A 24,021-nucleotide genomic window follows, 5' to 3' on the forward strand; every position below is an offset into this window, starting at 1 on the left:
GGATATATGTGTCGGAGGTGGAGGGAACGAGGAGAAGAGGGAGACCAAATTGGAGGTGGAAAGATGGAGTGAAAAAGATTTTGTGTGATCGGGGCCTGAACATGCAGGAGGGTGAAAGGAGGGCAAGGAATAGAGTGAATTGGAGCGATGTGGTATACAGGGGTTGACGTGCTGTCAGTGGATTGAATCAAGGCATGTGAAGCGTCTGGGGTAAACCATGGAAAGCTGTGTAGGTATGTATATTTGCGTGTGTGGACGTGTGTATGTACATGTGTATGGGGGGGGGGTTGGGCCATTTCTTTCGTCTGTTTCCTTGCGCTACCTCGCAAACGCGGGAGACAGCGACAAAGTATAAAAAAAAAAAAAAAAAAAAAAAAACAGAGAAGAGGTAGTGAAAGCTTTTCGGAAGATGAAAGCCGGCAAGGCAGCAGGTTTGGATGGTATTGCAGTGGAATTTATTAAAAAAGGAGGTGACTGTATTGTTGACTGGTTGGTAAGGTTATTTAATGTATGTATGACTCATGGTGAGGTGCCTGAGGATTGGCGGAATGCGTGCATAGTGCCATTGTACAAAGGCAAAGGGGATAAGAGTGAGTGCTCAAATTACAGAGGTATAAGTTTGTTGAGTATTCCTGGTAAATTATATGGGAGGGTATTGATTGAGAGGGTGAAGGCATGTACAGAGCATCAGATTGGGGAAGAGCAGTGTGGTTTCAGAAGTGGTAGAGGATGTATGGATCAGGTGTTTGCTTTGAAGAATGTATGTGAGAAATACTTAGAAAAGCAAATGGATTTGTATGTAGCATTTATGGATCTGGAGAAGGCATATGATAGAGTTGATAGAGATGCTCTGTGGAAGGTATTAAGAATATATGGTGTGGGAGGAAAGTTGTTAGAAGCAGTGAAAAGTTTTTATCGAGGATGTAAGGCATGTGTATGTGTAGGAAGAGAGGAAAGTGATTGGTTCTCAGTGAATGTAGGTTTGCGGCAGGGGTGTGTGATGTCTCCATGGTTGTTTAATTTGTTTATGGATGGGGTTGTTAGCGAGGTAAATGCAAGAGTTTTGGAAAGAGGGGCAAGTATGAAGTCTGTTGGGGATGAGAGAGCTTGGGAAGTGAGTCAGTTGTTGTTCGCTGATGACACAGCGCTGGTGGCTGATTCATGTGTGAAACTGCAGAAGCTGGTGACTGAGTTTGGTAAAGTGTGTGGAAGAAGAAAGTTAAGAGTAAATGTGAATAAGAGCAAGGTTATTAGGTACAGTAGGGTTGAGGGTCAAGTCAATTGGGAGGTGAGTTTGAATGGAGAAAAACTGGAGGAAGTGAAGTGTTTTAGATATCTGGGAGTGGATCTGGCAGCGGATGGAATCATGGAAGCGGAAGTGGATCATAGGGTGGGGGAGGGGGCGAAAATTCTGGGGGCCTTGAAGAATGTGTGGAAGTCGAGAACATTATCTCGGAAAGCAAAAATGGGTATGTTTGAAGGAATAGTGGTTCCAACAATGTTGTATGGTTGCGAGGCGTGGGCTATGGATAGAGTTGTGCGCAGGAGGATGGATGTGCTGGAAATGAGATGTTTGAGGACAATGTGTGGTGTGAGGTGGTTTGATCGAGTGAGTAACGTAAGGGTAAGAGAGATGTGTGGAAATAAAAAGAGCGTGGTTGAGAGAGCAGAAGAGGGTGTTTTGAAGTGGTTTGGGCACATGGAGAGGATGAGTGAGGAAAGATTGACCAAGAGGATATATGTGTCGGAGGTGCAGGGAACAAGGAGAAGAGGGAGACCAAATTGGAGGTGGAAAGATGGAGTGAAAAAGATTTTGTGTGATCGGGGCCTGAACATGCAGGAGGGTGAAAGGAGGGCAAGGAATAGAGTGAATTGGAGCGATGTGGTATACCGGGGCTGATGTGCTGTCAGTGGATTGAATCAAGGCATGTGAAGCGTCTGGGGTAAACCATGGAAAGCTGTGTAGGTATGTATATTTGCGTGTGTGGACGTATGTATATACATGTGTATGGGGGGGGGTTGGGCCATTTCTTTCGTCTGTTTCCTTGCGCTACCTCGCAAATGCGGGAGACAGCGACAAAGTATAAAGAAAAAAAAAAATATATATATATATATATATATATATATATATATATATATATATATATATATATATATATATATATATATATTGTTAGAAGCAGTGAAAAGTTTTTATCGAGGATGTAAGGCATGTGTACGTGTAGGAAGAGAGGAAAGTGATTGGTTCTCAGTGAATGTAGGTTTGCGGCAGGGGTTTGTGATGTCTCCATGGTTGTTTAATTTGTTTATGGATGGGGTTGTTAGGGAGGTAAATGCAAGAGTTTTCGAAAGAGGGGCAAGTATGAAGTCTGTTGGGGATGAGAGAGCTTGGGAAGTGAGTCAGTTGTTGTTCGCAGATGACACAGCGCTGGTGGCTGATTCATGTGTGAAACTGCAGAAGCTGGTGACTGAGTTTGGTAAAGTGTGTGGAAGAAGAAAGTTAAGAGTAAATGTGAATAAGAGCAAGGTTATTAGGTACAGTAGGGTTGAGGGTCAAGTCAATTGGGAGGTGAGTTTGAATGGAGAAAAACTGGAGGAAGTGAAGTGTTTTAGATATCTGGGAGTGGATCTGGCAGCGGATGGAACCATGGAAGCGGAAGTGGATCATAGGGTGGGGGAGGGGGCGAAAATTCTGGGGGCCTTGAAGAATGTGTGGAAGTCGAGAACATTATCTCGGAAAGCAAAAATGGGTAGGTTTGAAGGAATAGTGGTTCCAACAATGTTGTATGGTTGCGAGGCGTGGGCTATGGATAGAGTTGTGCGCAGGAGGATGGATGTGCTGGAAATGAGATGTTTGAGGACAATGTGTGGTGTGAGGTGGTTTGATCGAGTGAGTAACGTAAAGGTAAGAGAGATGTGTGGAAATAAAAAGAGCGTGGTTGAGAGAGCAGAAGAGGGTGTTTTGAAGTGGTTTGGGCACATGGAGAGGATGAGTGAGGAAAGATTGACCAAGAGGATATATGTGTCGGAGGTGGAGGGAACAAGGAGAAGAGGGAGACCAAATTGGAGGTGGAAAGATGGAGTGAAAAAGATTTTGTGTGATCGGGGCCTGAACATGCAGGAGGGTGAATGGAGGGCAAGGAATAGAGTGAATTGGAGCGATGTGGTATACCGGGGTTGACATGCTGTCAGTGGATTGAATCAAGGCATGTGAAGCGTCTGGGGTAAACCATGGAGAGCTGTGTAGGTATGTATATTTGCGTGTGTGGACATATATATATACATGTGTATATGGGTGGGTTGGGCCATTTCTTTCGTCTGTTTCCTTGCGCTACCTCGCAAACGCGGGAGACAGCGACAAAGTATAAAAAAGAAAAAAAAAAAATATATATATATATATTTATATATATACATAAATATAAAAATTTGTTGAGTATTCCTGGTAAATTATATGGGAGGGTATTGATTGAGAGCGTGAAGGCATGTACAGAGCATCAGATTGGGGAAGAGCAGTGTGGTTTCAGAAGTGGTAGAGGATGTGTGGATCAGGTGTTTGCTTTGAAGAATGTATGTGACAAATACTTAGAAAAGCAAATGGATTTGTATGTAGCATTTATGGATCTGGAGAAGGCATATGATAGAGTTGATAGAGATGCTCTGTGGAAGGTATTAAGAATATATGGTGTGGAAGGCAAGTTGTTAGAAGCAGTGAAAAGTTTTTATCGAGGATGTAAGGCATGTGTATGTGTAGGAAGAGAGGAAAGTGATTGGTTCTCAGTGAATGTAGGTTTGCGGCAGGGGTGTGTGATGTCTCCATGGTTGTTTAATTTGTTTATGGATGGGGTTGTTAGGGAGGTAAATGCAAGAGTTTTGGAAAGAGGGGTAAGTATGAAGTCTGTTGGGGATGAGAGAGCTTGGGAAGTGAGTCAGTTGTTGTTCGCTGATGATACAGCGCTGGTGGCTGATTCATGTGAGAAACTGCAGAAGCTGGTGACTGAGTTTGGTAAAGTGTGTGTGAAAGAAGAACGTTAAGAGTATATGTGAATAAGAGTAAGGTTATTAGGTACAGTAGGGTTGAGGGTCAAGTCAATTGGGAGGTAAGTTTGAATGGAGAAAAACTGGAGGAAGTAAAGTGTTTCAGATATCTGGGAGTGGATCTGGCAGCGGATGGAACCATGGAAGCGGAAGTGGATCATAGGGTGGGGGAGGGGGTGAAAATTCTGGGAGCCTTGAAGAATGTGTGGAAGTCGAGAACATTATCTTGGAAAGCAAAAATGGGTATGTTTGAAGGAATAGTGGTTCGAACAATGTTGTATGGTTGCGAGGCGTGGGCTATGGATAGAGTTGTGCGCAGGAGGATGGATGTGCTGAAAATGAGACGTTTGAGGACAATGTGTGGTGTGAGGTGGTTTGATCGAGTACGTAACGTAAGGGTAAGAGAGATGTGTGGAAATAAAAAGAGCGTTCTTGAGAGAGCAGAAGAGGGTGTTTTGAAATGGTTTGGGCACATGGAGAGAATGAGAGGAAAGATTGACCAAGAGGATATATGTGTCGGAGGTGGAGGGAACGAGGAGAAGTGGGAGACCAAATTGGATGTGGAAAGATGGAGTGAAAAAGATTTTGTGTGATCGGGGCCTGAATATGCAGGAGGGTGAAAAGAGGGCAAGGAATAGAGTGAATTGGATCGATGTGGTATACCGGGGTTGACATGCTGTCAGTGGATTGAATTAGGGCATGTGAAGCGTCTGGGGTAAACCATGGAAAGCTGTGTAGGTATGTATATTTGCGTGTGTGGACGTATGTATATACATGTGTATGGGGGTGGGTTGGGCCATTTCTTTCGTCTGTTTCCTTGCGCTACCTCGCAAACGCGGGAGACAGAAAAAATATATATATATATATATATATATATATATATATATATATATATATATATATATATATATATATATATCCCTGGGAATAGGGGAGAAAGAATATTTCCCACATATTACCTGTGTGTCGTAGAAGGCAAGTACATGGGAAGGAAGCAGGGGGCTGGAAATCCTCCCCTCTCGTTTTTTTCAATTTTCCAAAAGAAGGAACAGAGAATGGGGCCAGGTGAGGATAATCCTTCAAAGGCCTAGTCCTCTTTTTAACGCTAATGCGGGAAATGGCGAATGGTATGAATATATATATATATGGTTTCAAAAGTGGTATAGGATGTGTGGATCAGGTGTTTGCTTTGAAGAATGTATGAGAAATACTTAGAAAAACAAATGGATTTGTCTGTAGCATCTATGGCTCTGGAAAAGGCATATGATATAGTTGATAGAGATGCTCTGTGGAAGGGATTAAGAGTATATGGTGTGGAAGGCAAGTTGCTAAAAGCAGTGATAAGTTTTTATCAAGGATGTAAGGCATGTGTACTAGTAGGAAGAAAGGAAAGTAACTGATTCTCAGTGAATGTCGGTTTGCGGCGGGGATGCGTGATGTCTCCATGACTGTTTAATTTGTTTATGGATGGAGTTATGAGGGAGGTGAATGCAAGAGTTTTGGAGAGAGGGACAAGTAGGTAGTATGTTGTGGATGAGATGGCTTGGGAAGTGAGTCAGTTGTCGTTCGCTGATGATACAGTGCTGGTGGCTGATTCGGGTGAGAAACTGCAGAATCTGATGACTGAGTTTAGTAAAGTGTGTGAAAGAAGAGAGCCGAGAGTAAATGTGAATAAGAGCAAGGTTATTAGGTATTGTAGAGTTGAGGGACAAGTCAATTGAGAAGTAAGTTTGAATGGAGAAAAACTGGAGGAAGCAAGGTGTTTTAGATATCTGGGAGTGGATTTGGCAGCAGAAGGAAGCATGTAAGCAGAAGTGAGTCACAGGGTGGGGGAGAGAGCGAAAGTTCTGGGAGCGTTGAGAAATGTGTTGAAGGCGAGAATATTATCTTGGAAAGCAAAAATGGGTATGTTTGAAGGAATAGTGGTTCCAACAATGTTATATGGTTACAAGGCGTGGACTATAGATAGAGATGTGCGGAGGAGGAAGGATGTGCTGGAAATGAGATGTTTGAGGACAATATGTGGTGGGAGTTGGTTTCATCGATTAAGCAATGAAAGGGTAAGAGAGATATGTGGTAATAAAAAGAGTGTGGTTGAGAGAGCAGAGGAGGGTGTTTTGAAATGTTTTGGTCACATGGAGAGGATGAGTGAGGAAAGATTGACAAAGAGGATATATATGTCAGAGGTGGAGGGAACGAAAGAGAATTTGGAAACCAAACTAGTGGTGGAAGGATGGAGTGAAAAAGATTTTGAGCGATCGTGGCCTGAACATGCAGGAGGGTGAAAGGCAGGCAAGAAACAGAGTGAATTGGACAATGTGGTATACCGGGGTCGACGTGCTGTCAATGGATTGAGCCAGGGCATGTGAAGCGTCTAGGGTAAACCATGTTAAATTTTGTGGGGCTTGGATGTGGAAAGGGAGCTGTGGTTTCGGTGCATTATACATGACAGCTAAAGACTGAGTGTGAACGAATGTGGCCTTTGTTGTCTTTTCTAAGTGCTACCTTGCATGCATGCAGGGGGAGGTGGTTGTCATTTTATGAGTGGCGGGGTGGCGATGGGAATGAATGAAGGCAGCAAGTATGAATTATGTACATGTGTATAAATGTATATGTCCATGTTTGTATATATATGTATACATTGAAATGTATAGGTATGTATATGAGCATGTGTGGACGTGTATGTATATATGTGTATGCGCATGGGTTGGGCCATTCTTTCGTCTGTTTCCTTGTGCTACCTAACTAACATGGGAGACAGCGACAAAGTATAATGAATAAAATAAATTTTTCATTTCCAACATCCACCCACTTCAATACATTTTCATCTAGAACCAATGCCTCATTTCCATACAACACTACTGCGACTATTATACTTTTAGATATGCTCATCTTCGCAGTTCCAGATAGTGACCTCTTGCTCCACACAGCCCTCAATACTTCCAAGACCTCTGCCCAATCATTTGACTTATGACTCATTTCAGCTCCTTTGGATCCATTCATGAAGTATCTATTCCCAGGTATCTAAAACACTCTACTTCCCTAAGTTTTCTCTCTCAAACTCACCCCAACTAACTTGTCTCGTACCACTGCTACGAATAATAATCTTGCTTTCATTCATACTTAATACCAGCCTTTTCTTTTCATGTTCTAACAAATGCAGACAACAAATTCTGCAATCTCACTCGAATCTGCCACTAGTACCATGTCATCAGCAAATAAGTGACTCACCCCCCCAAGTCCTCCCATCCCTAATAGAATGAAGACCTGATTTTCTCCTAAAACTGTCACATTCACTTCTCTCAGCATCCTATCCATAAACATTAAACAGCCATGGTGATGTCACATACTCATGCCACAGACCCACCTTCACCTGGGACTGCTTACCCTCCTCACTATCTTCTTGTGCACACACTGTACCCTTTTGATAAAAACTCCTCACTCCTAATAGCTTTCCTTCCAAACCATATATTCATAACATTTTACACAAAGGATCTCTTTCAACTCTTTATCATATATTTTCTCCAGATCCAAAAATGCCACATAAAAATCAATTTGTTTATGTATCTTATGCTCAATCAATTCAAAACACCCTCTCAATCATCAATTTCCTTTTCAAATTCCCAGGTACAGTCAAAAAATTCAAACACTTGTAATTTGAACATTCATCCTTGTCAATGGAGGAAGTTTCTGTTATGTACCTTTATGGGACACATCATGTCTCATGTACCTCTAATTACTTCTAATGTTAACAACAAATGTGATGCGCCTTGTCAGCAGGAGCTAGAGGCTCTCAGGTAGCTGTCACATGTGCTTGTGATTCACTTAATCACACTTCTGTATCTTGTTTGTTTGTGAATAAACTTATGTCACATCTTCACCAGTATCTTTGTGTCACTGTCCCTACATAGGAATTCCCTTTGCCTTTATACAATGGCACTATACAAGGATTTCAATAATCCTCAGGCACCTCACCATGATCCATATATACAGTGAAAGCTCCATATCTATCATCCCTATAATTAAACAAATTCAATAATCCTTTAAAGTACTCAATCCATCTCATTCACTCATCTCTGCTTGTTACCATTTTCCCATTTGCCCCTTCACTGATGTTCCCATTCGTTCTTGTTTTTATCTTACCATTAACCTCCTTCCAAAATGCATTTTCCCCTGAAGTTTGCTGATACTTGCTTACCCTAACTCTCATTTGTCCTCTTCCAGCCCCTGCATCTTCCTTTTGACCTCCTGCTTCTTTCTCTTGTAATTCTACCAATCATCTGCACTTCCTTCTTTGCAAACACATCCCATACACCTCTCTTTTCTCTTTCACTAGCAACTTAACTTCAACATCCAAATACTCATTACTATTATGTCATTTGTAAAAATTACATCAATATTCGTGTTACTTCTTGTAGGTTTGTGTATAACCTGTATTTGACTGAATGTCTCGCACCTCTTAGCTAGATTTAGAGGACTAGCCTACAGAGCTACAAAGGCATGCAAAGGGATTCAAGCAACAACAGACCACTAGTTCCTTTTGAGGATGTATATTGAAGGATGTTGAAAACTCAGATTTGTGTGGTTACGGTAAAAAGACATACAGATGATTCAAAGAGAAAAACCAGCACACTGTTTATGTGACTATACTGCAAATAATTTTAGTCACTGACTTAAGTGAATTATTCATGTAGTCTATTTTTATATGGTCCTGTAGTACTGCTGTCAACCACTCTAGTTAGTAGATCATTCCTTATAGTAACAATCCTTTTAAAGAAAAAGTTCTCCACCTCATTCAAAATAAGATGTTGGTCTATGAGTTTGTATCTATAAGTGAAATCAGATGAATAAAGCCTTAAGAAGCTTGTTAGCTAGAGATTATTGAAGCCTTTGGTAATTATGAATACCTGTATTATGTCAACTCTTTTCTAAGCTAAATAAATTTAACTAATTTAGTTGGCTCTCACAGGATTTGTTTTTCCACTGATGGGTGACAGATGGTATGATGAATATTTGATGATAGTGTTGACATAACTCTTCCAATTTAAACTGTCATCTATCATGACACCAAGAAGTTTGAAGTCTCTGCCTACCCAAAGATTGTCTAGGCCTACTACTGAACATTGTTGATGATGTGCTGAAGGACACTGAAGTCAAGAAAGTTGCTCTTAACATCGATGCCAAAGGCAGTGTCATCTACATACTTCCAGCAGTGTTTGTGCCCTTGAGGACATCACTGATAAGGATGACGAAGCAGCATCCTGTGGTACACCACATGTTATGGGTAGTGATGCCGATGTGGCTCCCCTAAAGCACTGATTCGTTGTAGCCCTGACAGAGAATCCACTAGCCATGAGACAAGGCACCCACGCAGACCCAGGTTGATTGCTTTCTTTATGATGATGTTATGGTTTATCAAGTCGAAAGCCTCAGAGAAGGTTACGAAGGTGAGAACCATAAAGGTCTTGCATTACTTCAAGTTGCAGTAAACAAAGTCCAGGAGGCTGCCAAGGCAATGAGTACTGGAGGAATACTTTGTTTCCAAACTGCTGAGGGTTGACAGAATCAGTAATGTCAGCACAGGTTTAGTCAAATAAAGAACTTTCACAAATTAGACTGGGGACTGGAGTGACTGTAACAGGTCGTAAGATAGTAAGAGAGTGGGTTGGTGGATGTAGGTAGTAGAGTGATATAAGCTGTCTTCCAAGCTGTGGGTCATTTATGTTGTTTGAGTTTTCCAAGCTGTGGGTCATTATACTGTTTGAGTCTTCCAAACTTAGGGTTATTTATATTGTTTGAGTCTTCCAAGCTAAGGGTCATTTATATTCTTTGAGTCTTCCAAGCTGTGGGTCATTGTATTGTTTGAGTCTTCCAAGCTGTGGGTCATTATATTGTTTGAGTCTTCCAAGCTGTGGGTCATTATACTGTTTGAGTCTTCCAAACTTAGGGTCATTTATATTGTTTGAGTCTTCCAAGCTAAGGGTCATTTATATTGTTTGAGTCTTCCAAGCTGTGGGTCATTATATTGTTTGAGTCTTCCAAGCTGTGGGTCATTTATATTGTTCGAGTCTTCCACACTACGGGTCATTTATATTGTATGAGTCTTCCAAGCTACGGGTCATTTATATTGTTTGAGTCTTCCAAGCTGTGGGTCATTATATTGTTTGAGTCTTCCAAGCTGTGGGTCATTTATATTGTTTGAGTCTTCCAAGGTGTGAGTCATTTATATTGTTTGAGTCTCCCAAGATAAGGGTCATTTATATTGTTTGAGTCTTCCAAGCTGTGGGTCATTCATATTGTTTGAGTCTTCCAAGGTGTGAGTCATTTATATTGTTTGAGTCTCCAAGATAAGGGTCATTTATATTGTATGAGTCTTCCAAGCTGTGGGTCATTTAATTGTTTGAGTCTTCCAAGGTGTGGGTCATTTATATTGTTTGAGTCTTCTAAGCTGTGGGTCATTTATATTTTTGAGTCTTACAAGCTTTGGGTCATTTATATTGTTTGAATCTTCCAAGCTGTGGGTCATTTATATTGTATGAGTGTTCTAGGGTGTGGTTCATTATAATGTTTGAGTCTTCCAAGGTGTGGGTCATTATATTGTTTGATTTCCAAGCTGTGGGTCATTATATTGTCTGAGTCTCCCAAGGTGTGGGTCATTTATATTGTTTGAGTCTTCCAAGGTGCGGGTCATTTATATTGTTTGAGTCTTCCAAGGTGTGGGTCATTTATATTGTTCAAGTCTTCCAAGCTGTGAGTCATTTATTGTGTATAAGTCTACAAAGGTGTGGGTCATTTATAATGAACGAGTCTTCCAAGGTGTGGGCCATTTATATTGTTTGAGTCTTCCAAGCTGTGAGCCATTTATATTGCTTGAGTCTTCCAAGGTGTGGGTCATTTATATTGTTTGAGTCTTCCAAGGTGTGGGTCATTTATATTGTTCAAGTCTTCTAAGCTGTGAGTCATTTATATTGCTTAGGTCTACAAAGGTGTGGGTCATCTATATTGTTTGAGTCTTCCAAGGTGTGGGTCATTTATATTGTTCAAGTCTTCCAAGCTGTGAGTCATTCATATTGTTTAGGTCTACAAAGGCGTGGATCATTTATATTGTATGAGTCTTCCAAGGTGTGGGCCATTTATATTGTTTGAGTCTTCCAAGCTGTGGGTGGTCATTATACTGTTTGAGTCTTCCAAGGTGTGGATCATTCATATTGTTTGAGTCTTCTAAGGTGAGAGTCATTATATCGTTTGAGTCTTCCAAGCTGTGGATCATTTATATTGTTTGAGTCTTCCAAGGTGTGGGTCATTATATTGTTTGAGTCTTCCGAGCTGTGGGTCATTTATAATGTTTGAGTCTTCTAAGCTGTGGGTCATTATATTGTTTGAATTTTCCAAGCTGTGGGTCATTATATTGTATGAGTGAAGTATTAATCATGGCAGTTAGCAGTGTAACTAATCCATGGAAGAATTCCTTGCATAGTTACACTGAAAGAAAGATCTATGGGTATGGTTGAGCATTTGGTTATAAGGTGCTAAAGGCAATTGGCTACTTGATATTCTTCTACTGTTCCAAGTAGATGGGGCTGTAAAGTATGTTGTGATGGAGCTGAAGCTGAGTTGTGGTAATTGTTGGCAAATAGTGCCAGAGTGGTTGTTGATTTGGTGTGTGATTTCCTCATTGCTAAGTTTGTCTACACTTGGGAAGGGGAGAGCCTTCACTTGTCAAAGCATGTTAGTTCTTTTATTTTATCATACCACTGTCCAATGATGGCCTGCTTTAAATGTTGCATCATTTGAGTAATAAGCCTTCTTCACGGCTCAAACTTTGCATTGCACTTTGTTGAGAAGTTGGTTGTAGAGGTAGTTGTTGCAACTGTTGAATGCTCTACTTTGGTGTTGCATAAGCTATTTAATGCAGTGAGTGATCCAGGGAGCATCAGCTGGTTGTAGTGTTACTGTCTTTTAAGGAAAAAAGTGCTAGCAGGTCTGGCTGCAGGTTTCATAATACTTCTCCCACACGATTTCAACATCATCTTCATTGGCCATCTTAGTCCAGTGATGATTTGTTACCCACTATTGAAATTTCGCTTTACTTTCAGTAAGTGGCTGATAAGTTTTGGTGTCTGCCCGCTTGTATTGGGAGATGGTGGGAGCGGGGGACCACAACACTAAAATGAGTACAGGACCACAACACTGATAAATGAGTTTTGTGTTCAAGATGGGGGGAAGAGGCTTGGGTGGTAAGTAGAGGTAAGTCATGTCAGTAAAAATCAGGTCAAGAGTGTTTTGACCATGTGTGGGAAAGTGAACAATTCGAGATAAATGTGTTTAGTCTTAGAGGATGGTCCATACAGTTATTCAATACAAATGATAACCAAAACTGGATCAATCCTTACAAGTTTGGTCACTACACTCAAAGAAGTGCACAAAGATCAGATTGAGAGGGTTCAAGAGGAGCTATTAAGACATTTCCTGAACTATGAAAACTGAGTTGCAGTGAGGGGACAAAGCTGTAAGGGGTAACAGAAAATGCCTTTAAATTTCTAAATGAGCTGGATGATATTAACAGGGAGCAGTTCTTCAAGGAATGCAGCTACAGAGTAACCAAAGCCAATAACAAAAAGCCGGGTAAAAAGCCAGTTGGAAAGGATGTTATGAAGTACACTAGTTTAGTATCCACAGTGGATGGCTGGAATAAACTAAGCAATGAGGCAGTGAATGCTGGCAGTTTACAAACGTTTCCAGAAAGGTTTAAAGGTTTCTTGATCGTATCTAAAGTTCAGGAGACAGGGCCTAATGAGTGCAGAAATATTTCCCATCTTATATAAATAAGTACTTAAAATACGTAATTCAAAAGAAGACACATAGCATACATGTCAAGTGAGACACTTGTCCTACAGCAATCAACTTACTGGTTGATATTCATATCTGAATGTATGTCTCTCTTTCAACCCAGCATGTTTTACAGGCTTTTCTGATTCACTTATTTTCAACAAGTATAACACCTTCTTTTGACTGGTCACTGGTTACTGTCTGTGGCTGGTCTTTTCCTCCAAGTACCCAAAGAGAAAGAATTTTGATATGTAGGGTTAGATAAGTCTTAGAAGCTTAGGTCATCATAGCTAGCATTTATATGATGGGTAATCTAGTATACAGTAGGCGAGCCTAAGATGAGGAAATGAGCCTATTGAAACCATGGCATAGCATAGTTATAAAGATTGGTAAATATTTGGTAAGTTGTATGGGAGGGTGTTGGTTGATAGGGTGAAGGCATGTGCGGAGCATCGGATTGGGGAGGAGCGGTGTGGTTTCGGGGGTGGTGGGGGATGTGTGGATCGGGTGTTTGCTTTGAAGTGTGTATGTCGGAAATGCTTGGAGGGGCAAATGAGTTTGTATGTAGCATTTGGGGATCTGGAGAGGGCATGTGATGGAGTTTGTAGGGGTGCTCTGTGGAAGGTGTTGGGGATGTATGGTGTGGGAGGAGAGTTTTTGGGAGCGGTGAAGGGTTTTTGTTGAGGATGTGGGGCGTGTGTGCGTGTAGGAGGAGAGGGGGGTGATTGGTTGTCGGTGAATGTCGGTTTGCGCCAGGGGTGTGTGATGTTTCCGTGGTTGTTTGGTTTGTTTGTGGATGGGGTTGTTGGGAGGTGGATGCAAGCGTTTTGGAGGGGGGGGCAAGTATGCAGTCTGTTGTGGACGAGAGAGCGTGGGATGTGAGTCAGTTGTTGTTCGCTGATGGTGCGGCGCTGGTGGCTGATTCATGTGGGAAGCTGCAAGGGCTGGTGACTGAGTTTGGTGGGGTGTGTGAGGGAAGAAGGTTGAGAGTGGGTGTGAATGGGAGCAGGGTTATTGGGTGCAGTGGGGTTGGGGGTCGGGTCAGTTGGGAGGTGGGTTTGAGTGGAGGGGGGCTGGAGGGGGCGGAGTGTTTTGGATGTCTGGGAGTGGATCTGGCGGCGGATGGAGCCGTGGAGGCGGAGGTGGGTCGTGGGGTGGGGGAGGGGGTGAATATCTTGGGGGCCTTGAAGGGTGTGTGGGAGTCGGGAGCACTGTCTCGGAAAGCAGAAGTGGGTGTGTTTGAGGGAATGGTGGTTCCAACAGTGTTGTGTGGTTGTGGGGCGTGGGCTGTGGATGGAGTTGTGCGCAGGGGGGCGGATGTGCTGGAGGTGAGATGTTTGAGGACGGTGTGTGGTGTGAGGTGGTTTGATCGAGTGAGTGGTGTGGGGGTGGGAGAGATGTGTGGAAATGGGGGGAGTGTGGTTGAGAGAGCGGAGGAGGGTGTTTTGAAGTGGTTTGGTCACATGGAGGGGGTGAGTGGGGAGACGTTGACCGGGGGGATGTGTGTGTCGGAGGTGGAGGGAACGAGAGGTGGGAGACCAAATTGGGGGTGGGGGGGGGTGGAGTGGGGGAGGTTTTGGGTGATCGGGGTCTGGGCGTGCAGGAGGGTGGGAGGCGTGCGGGGAGTGGAGTGAGTTGGAGCGATGTGGTGTGCCGGGGTCGACGTGCTGTCGGTGGATTGAGCTGGGGCGTGGGAGGTGTCTGGGGTGAACCATGGAAGGTTGTGTGGGGCCTGGATGTGGAAAGGAAGCTGTGGTTTTGGTGCATTATTACATGACAGCTAGAGACTGAATGTGAACGAATGGGGCCTTTGGTGTCTTTTCCTAGCACTACCTCGCACACATGAGGGGGGAGGGGTTGTTATTCCATGTGTGGCGAGGTGGCGATGGGAACAAATAAAGGCAGACAGTATGAATTATGTACATGTGTATATATGTATATGTCTGTGTGTGTATATATATGTGTACATTGAGATGTATAGGTATGTATATTTGCGTGTGTGGACGTGTATGTATATACATGTGTTTGTGGGCGGTTTGGGCCATTCTTTCGTCTGTTTCCTTGCGCTGCCTCGCTGACGCGGGAGACGGCGACAAAGCAAAATAAATGAATATATATATATATATATATATATATATATATATATATATATATATATATATATATATATCCCTGGGGATAGGGGAGAAAGAATACTTCCCACGTATTCCCTGCGTGTCGTAGAAGGCGACTAAAAGGGGAGGGAGCGGGGGGCTGGAAATCCTTCCCTCTCGTTTTTTTTTTAATTTTCCAAAAGAAGGAACGGAGAAGTGGGCCAGGTGAGGATATTCCCTCAGAGGCCCAGTCCTCTGTTCTAAACGCTACCTCGCTATCGTGGGAAATGGCGAAAAGTATGAAAAAAAAAAAAAAAAAAAAAATTTCACATTTTTTTAAGACACCAGTTGTCCCTCCAACATGCACATACATTACTTATGTAGAAGTCAACCCCAATTTCTTAAGAATTTGATCTTATTAACCTGATAGTAATATGAGTAATTCAAAGGCCAAAAATCATCCCAATGCATATCTCATGCAGTTTATCTGGTGTGCCAGTCATTTCAACCCTTAAGGGTATTGTCAAACACCATGATATAAAAAAGTGTTTTCCACTAAAATAAAAAATCAATCAAATGTTTATTATTTATGGAAAACCATTTGACTACAGTCAAACAAAATAGCTTAATGGTCAATAATTATACATAAATTCACAGCAAAAACTGATGTAATAAAAAGAAGCGTTTGATAACATTCTAATGAACAAAAAGGCTATTAACAGTCTATATTCTTTATCAATGAGTCTAAAGTATAAGCTTAAAAATTCCAAATACATAAAAATATATGCAGAAAGCAGGCAAAGGGTTACATACTTCTTTCGCCTTGGTTTTGGGGGAAAGGTCCCTCGGCTTCCAGCATACTCTTCTACAAGGAACTCCAGCTCCACACCAAATGGTGCCAAACCCCGCACCTAAAATAAAAATATCATCACTGAAACATTTCAAAGCTACTCTGCACCAAAAAAATACCAAGAAATATCAGAGTAAGATTTAGACAAACATGATGAGAACATGTTACATTAATAGATATCTTTCTGTGGCTCATACTTATTTCTGCAGTGTGTTATTCTTTCTTTAATAATAAATCTGAATACTCTACTTCCAGTACATATACTTTGGGTCACATAATAGCATAATGTTTAATACATACTCAAAAAAATATACATGACACTATCAACTGTAACTAATCTAACTCAAGACACTTACTCTACTGTGATTGATCAGCACTTAGACAATTAGTCAACTGTGACTTATCAGCACTGAACACAATTATTCAACTGTGACTGATCTGCATCAAGACACTTAACTGTGACTGATTAGCCTGAGCCAGATATGTATGACTGATCAGCCTGAGACAAACAACAGTGACTAATCAACCTGAGACAGACAACACCTGACAGATCAGCCTGAGATAGACAACTGTGACTGATGTACCTAATAGAGTCAACAGTGATTGAGCAGCCACAGACAGAAAACTGAGAATGATCAGCCCAAGACAGACAACTATGACTGATCAGCATAACACAAACAACTATGCCTAATCAGCATGACACAAACAACTATGCCCAATCAGCCTGAGACAGCGAAATGTGATTAATCAGTTTGAGAAAGTCAACTGAGACTGATCAGCTTGAGACAGTCAACCATGACTGATCAGCCTGACATAGCCAACCAGGACTGATCAGCCTGAGGCTGACAATCGTGACTGATAAGTCTGAGATAGACAACTAAGACGATCACCCTAAGATAGTCAAGTGTGACTGATCAGCCTGTGACAGTCAACTGTGATCTGGTGAGCTTGTGAATGTCAACTGTAAATAATCAAACTAAGATAGACAACTGTGACTGATCAGCCTGAGATAGTCAACTGTAACTCATCAGCCTGAGACAGTCAAATGTGACTCATCAGTCTGAGACAGTCAACTGTGACTAATCAGCATGAAAAAGTCAACTGTGACTGATCAGCATGAGATAGTCAATTGTGATCCAGTCAGCTTAAGAAAGTCAACTGTGAATGGTCATCCTAAGACAGACAACTATGACTGATCAGCCTGAGACAGTCAAATGAGACTGATCAGCCTGCGACAGTCAAGTAGGACTGGTCAGCCTATGACAGTCAAATGGGACCGATCAGCCTGAGACAGACAATTGTGAATGAGCAGCATGAGAGTCAACTGTAACATCAACTTGAGACAGTCAACTGTACCTGATCAGCCTGAGACAGAGAATTGCGACTGTTAAGCCTGAGACAGTCAACTGTGACTGATCAGCATGAGACAGAAAACTTCTACAGATCAACCTGAAACAGTCAACTGTGACTGATCTGTTTGTGACAGTTAATTGCAAATGATCAGCATAAGGCAGTTAATTGTGACTGTTCAGCCTGAGTCAGTTAACAATGACTGACGTCCTTACACAGACAACAGTGACTCATCACTCTGAGACAGATAACTGTGACTGATCAGTTTGAGACAGTCAACTGTGACTGATAAGCCTGAGACAGACAACAACAACTGATAAGGCTGAGGATGTCAACTGCGAATGATCAGCTAGAAAAAGACAACTGTGACTGATCAGCCTGAGACAGTCAACTGGGAATGATCAGCCTGAAGGAGTCAACTGTGTTTGATCAGCCTCAGAAAGAAAACTGTGACTGATTACCCTGAGACTGATCAGCCTGAGACAGTTAACTGTGATTGATCAGCCTGAGGTAGTCAGCTGTGACTGATCAGCCTGAAACACAAAACTTTGATTGTGCAGCCTCAAACAGTCAACTGTGACTGATCAGCCACAGATAGTCAACTATGATTCATCAGCGTGAGGAGTCCAAACCATGACAGATCAGCCTGACGAAGACAACTGTGACATCAGCCTGAGAGGTTCAACTTTTTTATGTGGACAAGACAGGGAACTGTTGACAAATTTTGCCTACAACAAAGCTATCCTGTTTGTACAGACCTTCACTAGTATTTGTGATACAATTCTTTGTGTATTTCATAATAGAAGATGAAACTATATTTCTCCAGTTAATAACTGAATTAGTATTACTCCAACCAATACAATGGTCATAATCTTTAATATGATTAAACAAAGCATTTCATTCTTGTCTTGTCCTTATACTATATTCATGTTGCTTAAGTCTAGCATAGAGATCCACACCAGTCTGCCCATTAAAATACACATTACAGCTTTTACAAGATACTCTGTAAACACAGCCCAAAGAATTTTCTGACAAGTTCTTGATTAAGATATTCTTAACAGTATTGTTATTGCTGAAGGCTGAATCCACATTAAAGGATTTCAGCAACTTGGGGAGTAACATAAAATTATCACTAAATGAAAGAGCTTAAAAGATTCTTGGTATCAAGAGGAAGTTTGGGGTTAGCTCTTATAAAATGATTTCTTTGCCAACTTAAGACATTTGTCAATGAAAGATCTTGGATACTTTAACTTGGATCCAACACATCATCAATCAATTAATTACAGACTGAATATACGTAATGCCCTAAGGAACATCAATTGGAATGATGAATGCTAAAAGCACCACACACCTAATCAAACCTTGCTCATTATTATTACTTTTCACATAAGCATTCTTGCCAATTCCTGTCCCCTCAAACATTCATAAGTATCATCATGACAGAGTCCATCAAATCTATGCAACCTAGTCCCTGGCATCATGAGGTGCTAAGAATCTCTGGGTTTCTGCCTGATTCTACCGCCAATGAGAAGGAGGGCTCTGGCAGTAGTAATACTGACCCCTCCCTTGACTTTTCCCTCTCTGTGAGACATTCCTCTTTTTCTCTTCACTATACTAACACTTGTGGTCTCTCTAGTAACCTCTCCTCAGTAGAACACAATCTGTCTAGTACCTCTCCTAATATCATACTTCTCTCTCAGATGCAGTTGTCTAATGATGTTCTCTCTAGTCCCTTTTTCATATCTAACCATAACCTCCACTCACAATTCCAGTTTGATGGTGGTATTTGTACTTTTCTAACATAAACACACCTATTGCATGCCTAGAGGACCTTGAGTCTCTAAACTTGCTGTTATGTGGCTCAAAGTCTGTCTCCCTACCACCACACTTGTTCTCTGTTTTGCCTATTGCTTTCCTAATTCTACAAATCTTATATCCTTCTTTGACTATCTAAACTCCTGCCTTGAGACAGCGACATCCTCTCACCTGTAAGACGAGATCCTCTATCTTGGGGATTTCAGTGACCACCATAGGGAATGGTGGAATTCCTACCATATGGATAGTGGAGGAATCAAAGCCCTCACGTTCTCCTTTCTCAATGATACAGAGCATATTACCTCCCACCCTGACCACTGTGAACACTCTCCTAATATTCTGGATTTCTTTTTCACCTTTAGTCCATCTCGCTGTAAATACACAATGTGGTATACCGGGGTTGACGTGCTGTCAGTGGATTGAATCAAGGCATGTGAAGCGTCTGGGGTAAACCATGGAAAGCTGTGTAGGTATGTATATTTGCGTGTGTGGACGTATGTATATACATGTGTATGGGGGGGTTGGGCCATTTCTTTCGTCTGTTTCCTTGCGCTACCTCGCAAACGCGGGAGACAGCGACAAAGTATAATAATAAATAAATAATTATATCCTTCTTTGACTATCTAAACTCCTGCCTTGAGACAGCGACATCCTCTCACCTGTAAGACGAGATCCTCTATCTTGGGGATTTCAGTGACCACCATAGGGAATGGTGGAATTCCTACCATATGGATAGTGGAGGAATCAATATTATCCCTGGGGATAGGGATGAAAGAATACTTCCCATGTATTCCTCGCGTGTTGTAGAAAGCGACTAGAGGGGACGGGAGCGGGGGGCCAGAAATCCTCCCCTCCTTGTATTAACTTTCTAAAATGGGAAACAGAAGAAGGAGTCACGCGGGGAGTGCTCAATCTCCTCGAAGGCTCAGAGTGGGGTGCCTAAATGTGTGTGGATGTAACCAAGATGTGAAAAAAGGAGAGATAGGTAGTATGTTTGAGGAAAGGAACCTGGATGTTTTGGCTCTGAGTGAAACGAAGCTCAAGGGTAAAGGAGAAGAGTGGTTTGGGAATGTCTGGGGAGTAAAGTCAGGGGTTAGTGAGAGGACAAGAGCAAGGGAAGGAGTAGCAATACTCCTGAAACAGGAGTTGTGGGAGTATGTGATAGAGTGTAAGAAAGTAAATTCTCGATTAATATGGGTAAAACTGAAAGTTGATGGAGAGAGGTGGGTGACTATTGGTGCATATGCACCTGGGCATGAGAAGAAAGATCATGAGAGGCAAGTGTTTTGGGAGCAGCTGAATGAGTGTGTTAGTGGTTTTGATGCACGAGACCGGGTTATAGTGATGGGTGATTTGAATGCAAAGGTGAGTAATGTGGCAGTTGAGGGAATAATTGGTATACATGGGGTGTTCAGTGTTGTAAATGGAAATGGTGAAGAGCTTGTAGATTTATGTGCTGAAAAAGGACTGATGATTGGGAATACCTGGTTTAAAAAGCGAGAGATACATAAGTATACTTATGTAAGTAGGAGAGATGGCCAGAGAGCGTTATTGGATTACGTGTTAATTGACAGGCGTGCGAAAGAGAGACTTTTGGATGTTAATGTGCTGAGAGGTGCAACTGGAGGGATGTCTGATCATTATCTTGTGGAGGCTAAGGTGAAGATTTGTATGGGTTTTCAGAAAAGAAGAGTGAATGTTGGGGTGAAGAGGGTGGTGAGAGTAAGTGAGCTTGGGAAGGAGACCTGTGTGAGGAAGTACCAGGAGAGACTGAGTACAGAATGGAAAAAGGTGAGAACAATGGAAGTAAGGGGAGTGGGGGAGGAATGGGATGTATTTAGGGAATCAGTGATGGATTGCGCAAAAGATGCTTGTGGCATGAGAAGAGTGGGAGGTGGGTTGATTAGAAAGGGTAGTGAGTGGTGGGATGAAGAAGTAAGAGTACTAGTGAAAGAGAAGAGAGAGGCATTTGGATGATTTTTGCAGGGAAAAAATGCAATTGAGTGGGAGATGTATAAAAGAAAGAGACAGGAGGTCAAGAGAAAGGTGCAAGAGGTGAAAAAAAGGGCAAATGAGAGTTGGGGTGAGAGAGTATCATTAAATTTCAGGGAGACTAAAAAGATGTTCTGGAAGGAGGTAAATAAAGTGCGTAAGACAAGGGAGCAAATGGGAACTTCAGTGAAGGGCGCAAATGGGGAGGTGATAACAAGTAGTGGTGATGTGAGAAGGAGATGGAGTGAGTATTTGGAAGGTTTGTTGAATGTGTTTGATGATAGACTGGCAGATATAGGGTGTTTTGGTCGAGGTGGTGTGCAAAGTGAGAGGGTTAGGGAAAATGATTTGGTAAACAGAGAAGAGGTAGTGAAAGCTTTGCGGAAGATGAAAGCCGGCAAGGCAGCAGGTTTGGATGGTATTGCAGTGGAATTTATTAAAAAAGGGGGTGACTGTATTGTTGACTGGTTGGTAAGGTTATTTAATGTATGTATGACTCATGGTGAGGTGCCTGAGGATTGGCGAATGCTTGCATAGTGCCATTGTACAAAGGCAAAGGGGATAAGAGTGAGTGCTCAAATTACAGAGGTATAAGTTTGTTGAGTATTCCTGGTAAATTATATGGGAGGGTATTAATTGAGAGGGTGAAGGCATGTACAAAGCATCAGATTGGGGAAGAGCAGTGTGGTTTCAGAAGTGGTAGAGGATGTGTGGATCAGGTGTTTGCTTTGAAGAATGTATGTGAGAAATACTTAGAAAAGCAAATGGATTTGTATGTAGCATTTATGGATCTGGAGAAGGCATATGATAGAGTTGATAGAGATGCTCTGTGGAAGGTATTAAGAATATATGCTGTGGGAGGAAAGTTGTTAGAAGCAGTGAAAAGTTTTTATCGAGGATGTAAGGCATGTGTACGTGTAGGAAGAGAGGAAAGTGATTGGTTCTCAGTGAATGTAGGTTTGCGGCAGGGGTGTGTGATGTCTCCATGGTTGTTTAATTTGTTTATGGATGGGGTTGTTAGGGAGGTAAATGCCAGAGTTTTGGAAAGAGGGGCAAGTATGAAGTCTGTTGGGGATGAGAGAGCTTGGGAAGTGAGTCAGTTGTTGTTCGCTGATGATACAGCGCTGGTGGCTGATTCATGTGAGAAACTGCAGAAGCTGGTGACTGAGTTTGGTAAAGTGTGTGGAAGAAGAAAGTTAAGAGTAAATGTGAATAAGAGCAAGGTTATTAGGTACAGTAGGGTTGAGGGTCAAGTCAATTGGGAGGTGAGTTTGAATGGAGAAAAACTGGAGGAAGTGAAGTGTTTTAGATATCTGGGAGTGGATCTGGCAGCGGATGGAACCATGAAAGCGGAAGTGGATCATAGGGTGGGGGAGGGGGCGAAAATTCTGGGGGCCTTGAAGAATGTGTGGAAGTCGAGAACATTATCTCGGAAAGCAAAAATGGGTATGTTTGAAGGAATAGTGGTTCCAACAATGTTGTATGGTTGCGAGGCGTGGGCTATGGATAGAGTTGTGCGCAGGAGGATGGATGTGCTGGAAATGAGATGTTTGAGGACAATGTGTGGTGTGAGGTGGTTTGATCGAGTGAGTAACGTAAGGGTAAGAGAGATGTGTGGAAATAAAAAGAGCGTGGTTGAGAGAGCAGAAGAGGGTGTTTTGAAGTGGTTTGGGCACATGGAGAGAATGAGTGAGGAAAGATTGACCAAGAGGATATATGTGTCGGAGGTGGAGGGAACGAGGAGAAGAGGGAGACCAAATTGGAGGTGGAAAGATGGAGTGAAAAAGATTTTGTGTGATTGGGGCCTGAACATGCAGGAGGGTGAAAGGAGGGCAAGGAATAGAGTGAATTGGAGCGATGTGGTATACCGGGGTTGACGTGCTGTCAGTGGATTGAATCAAGGCATGTGAAGCGTCTGGGGTAAACCATGGAAAGCTGTGTAGGTATGTATATTTGCGTGTGTGGACGTATGTATATACATGTGTATGGGGGGGGTGGGCCATTTCTTTCGTCTGTTTCCTTGCGCTACCTCGCAAAGCGGGAGACAGCGACAAAGTATAATAATAAATAAATAATTATATCCTTCTTTGACTATCTAAACTCCTGCCTTGAGACAGCGACATCCTCTCACCTGTAAGACGAGATCCTCTATCTTGGGGATTTCAGTGACCACCATAGGGAATGGTGGAATTCCTACCATATGGATAGTGGAGGAATCAAAGCCCTCACGTTCTCCTTTCTCAATGATACAGAGCATATTACCTCCCACCCTGACCACTGTGAACACTCTCCTAATATTCTGGATTTCTTTTTCACCTTTAGTCCATCTCGCTGTAAATACACAATTTCACCTCCAATTGCTTCATCTGATCACACCCATAAATGTATCTATTCTCATGGCACCTCCCCCTCTAGCAGCCCCTTCTAAGTGTAAATATTGGCACCTGAACAAAGCTGAATGGAATAACTTACGGAACTTCTTTTCTGGCTTTCCTTGGGTAAATTACTGTCTCTTATGTGGTGATGTTTCTGTCTCCAACAAATGCATAACAGGTAATTCTTGTGGAAATGGAAGCATTTATCCTCTCTCTCTCTAAGACTTCTTCATCCAATTCATAGTTCAACCGTTCCTGTCCTGAGGCCATTCAGACAAGGGATCATGCATATCAGGCTTGGCATAACTCTCCTTCCTCTTGTTCCCATTCAGCTTTTATAACTGTCCATAATCGCTGCAAGCACATCATCCGTGTGGCAAGCATTCCTTTATTTAAAGGAAGTGTGATAACCTCTTATTTCCATCCACTGATAGGTCTTTCTGGTCTTTAGCTTAGGGTATATCTAACACCTTCTATCGCTTTACTTCTCTCTCACTTTTCCATTCTCTTGTCAGACTGTCCAAAAAGTGCTCCTTTCTCTGGACACAAGCAAGGCGTGTGGTCCTGATGGCACCCATCCCCACATACTGAAAGAGTGTGCCTCTAAACTTGCACATGTGCTTGCTTCTCTGTTCTATTTGTGTTAAAAAGAAACATGACTTTTTCCTTCTCCTTAGAAACA

The 24,021-nt window shown here is 42.2% G+C and overlaps 1 protein-coding gene across 3 annotated transcripts in view; it reads right to left on the reverse strand.

The window, feature by feature from the left end:
• Positions 1-24,021, reverse strand: part of LOC139752010 (uncharacterized) — a 467,243-nt gene that overhangs the window by 317,456 nt on the left and 125,766 nt on the right. For all 3 annotated transcript variants that reach the window (XM_071667787.1, XM_071667788.1, XM_071667789.1), the window contains exon 6: positions 15,771-15,868. In XM_071667787.1, coding sequence (XP_071523888.1) covers positions 15,771-15,868 — 98 coding nt within the window. The remainder of the gene's footprint in view (positions 1-15,770; positions 15,869-24,021) is intronic.

The sequence above is a fragment of the Panulirus ornatus genome, chromosome 12, assembly GCF_036320965.1.
Source record: "Panulirus ornatus isolate Po-2019 chromosome 12, ASM3632096v1, whole genome shotgun sequence".
NCBI lineage: Eukaryota > Metazoa > Arthropoda > Malacostraca > Decapoda > Palinuridae > Panulirus > Panulirus ornatus.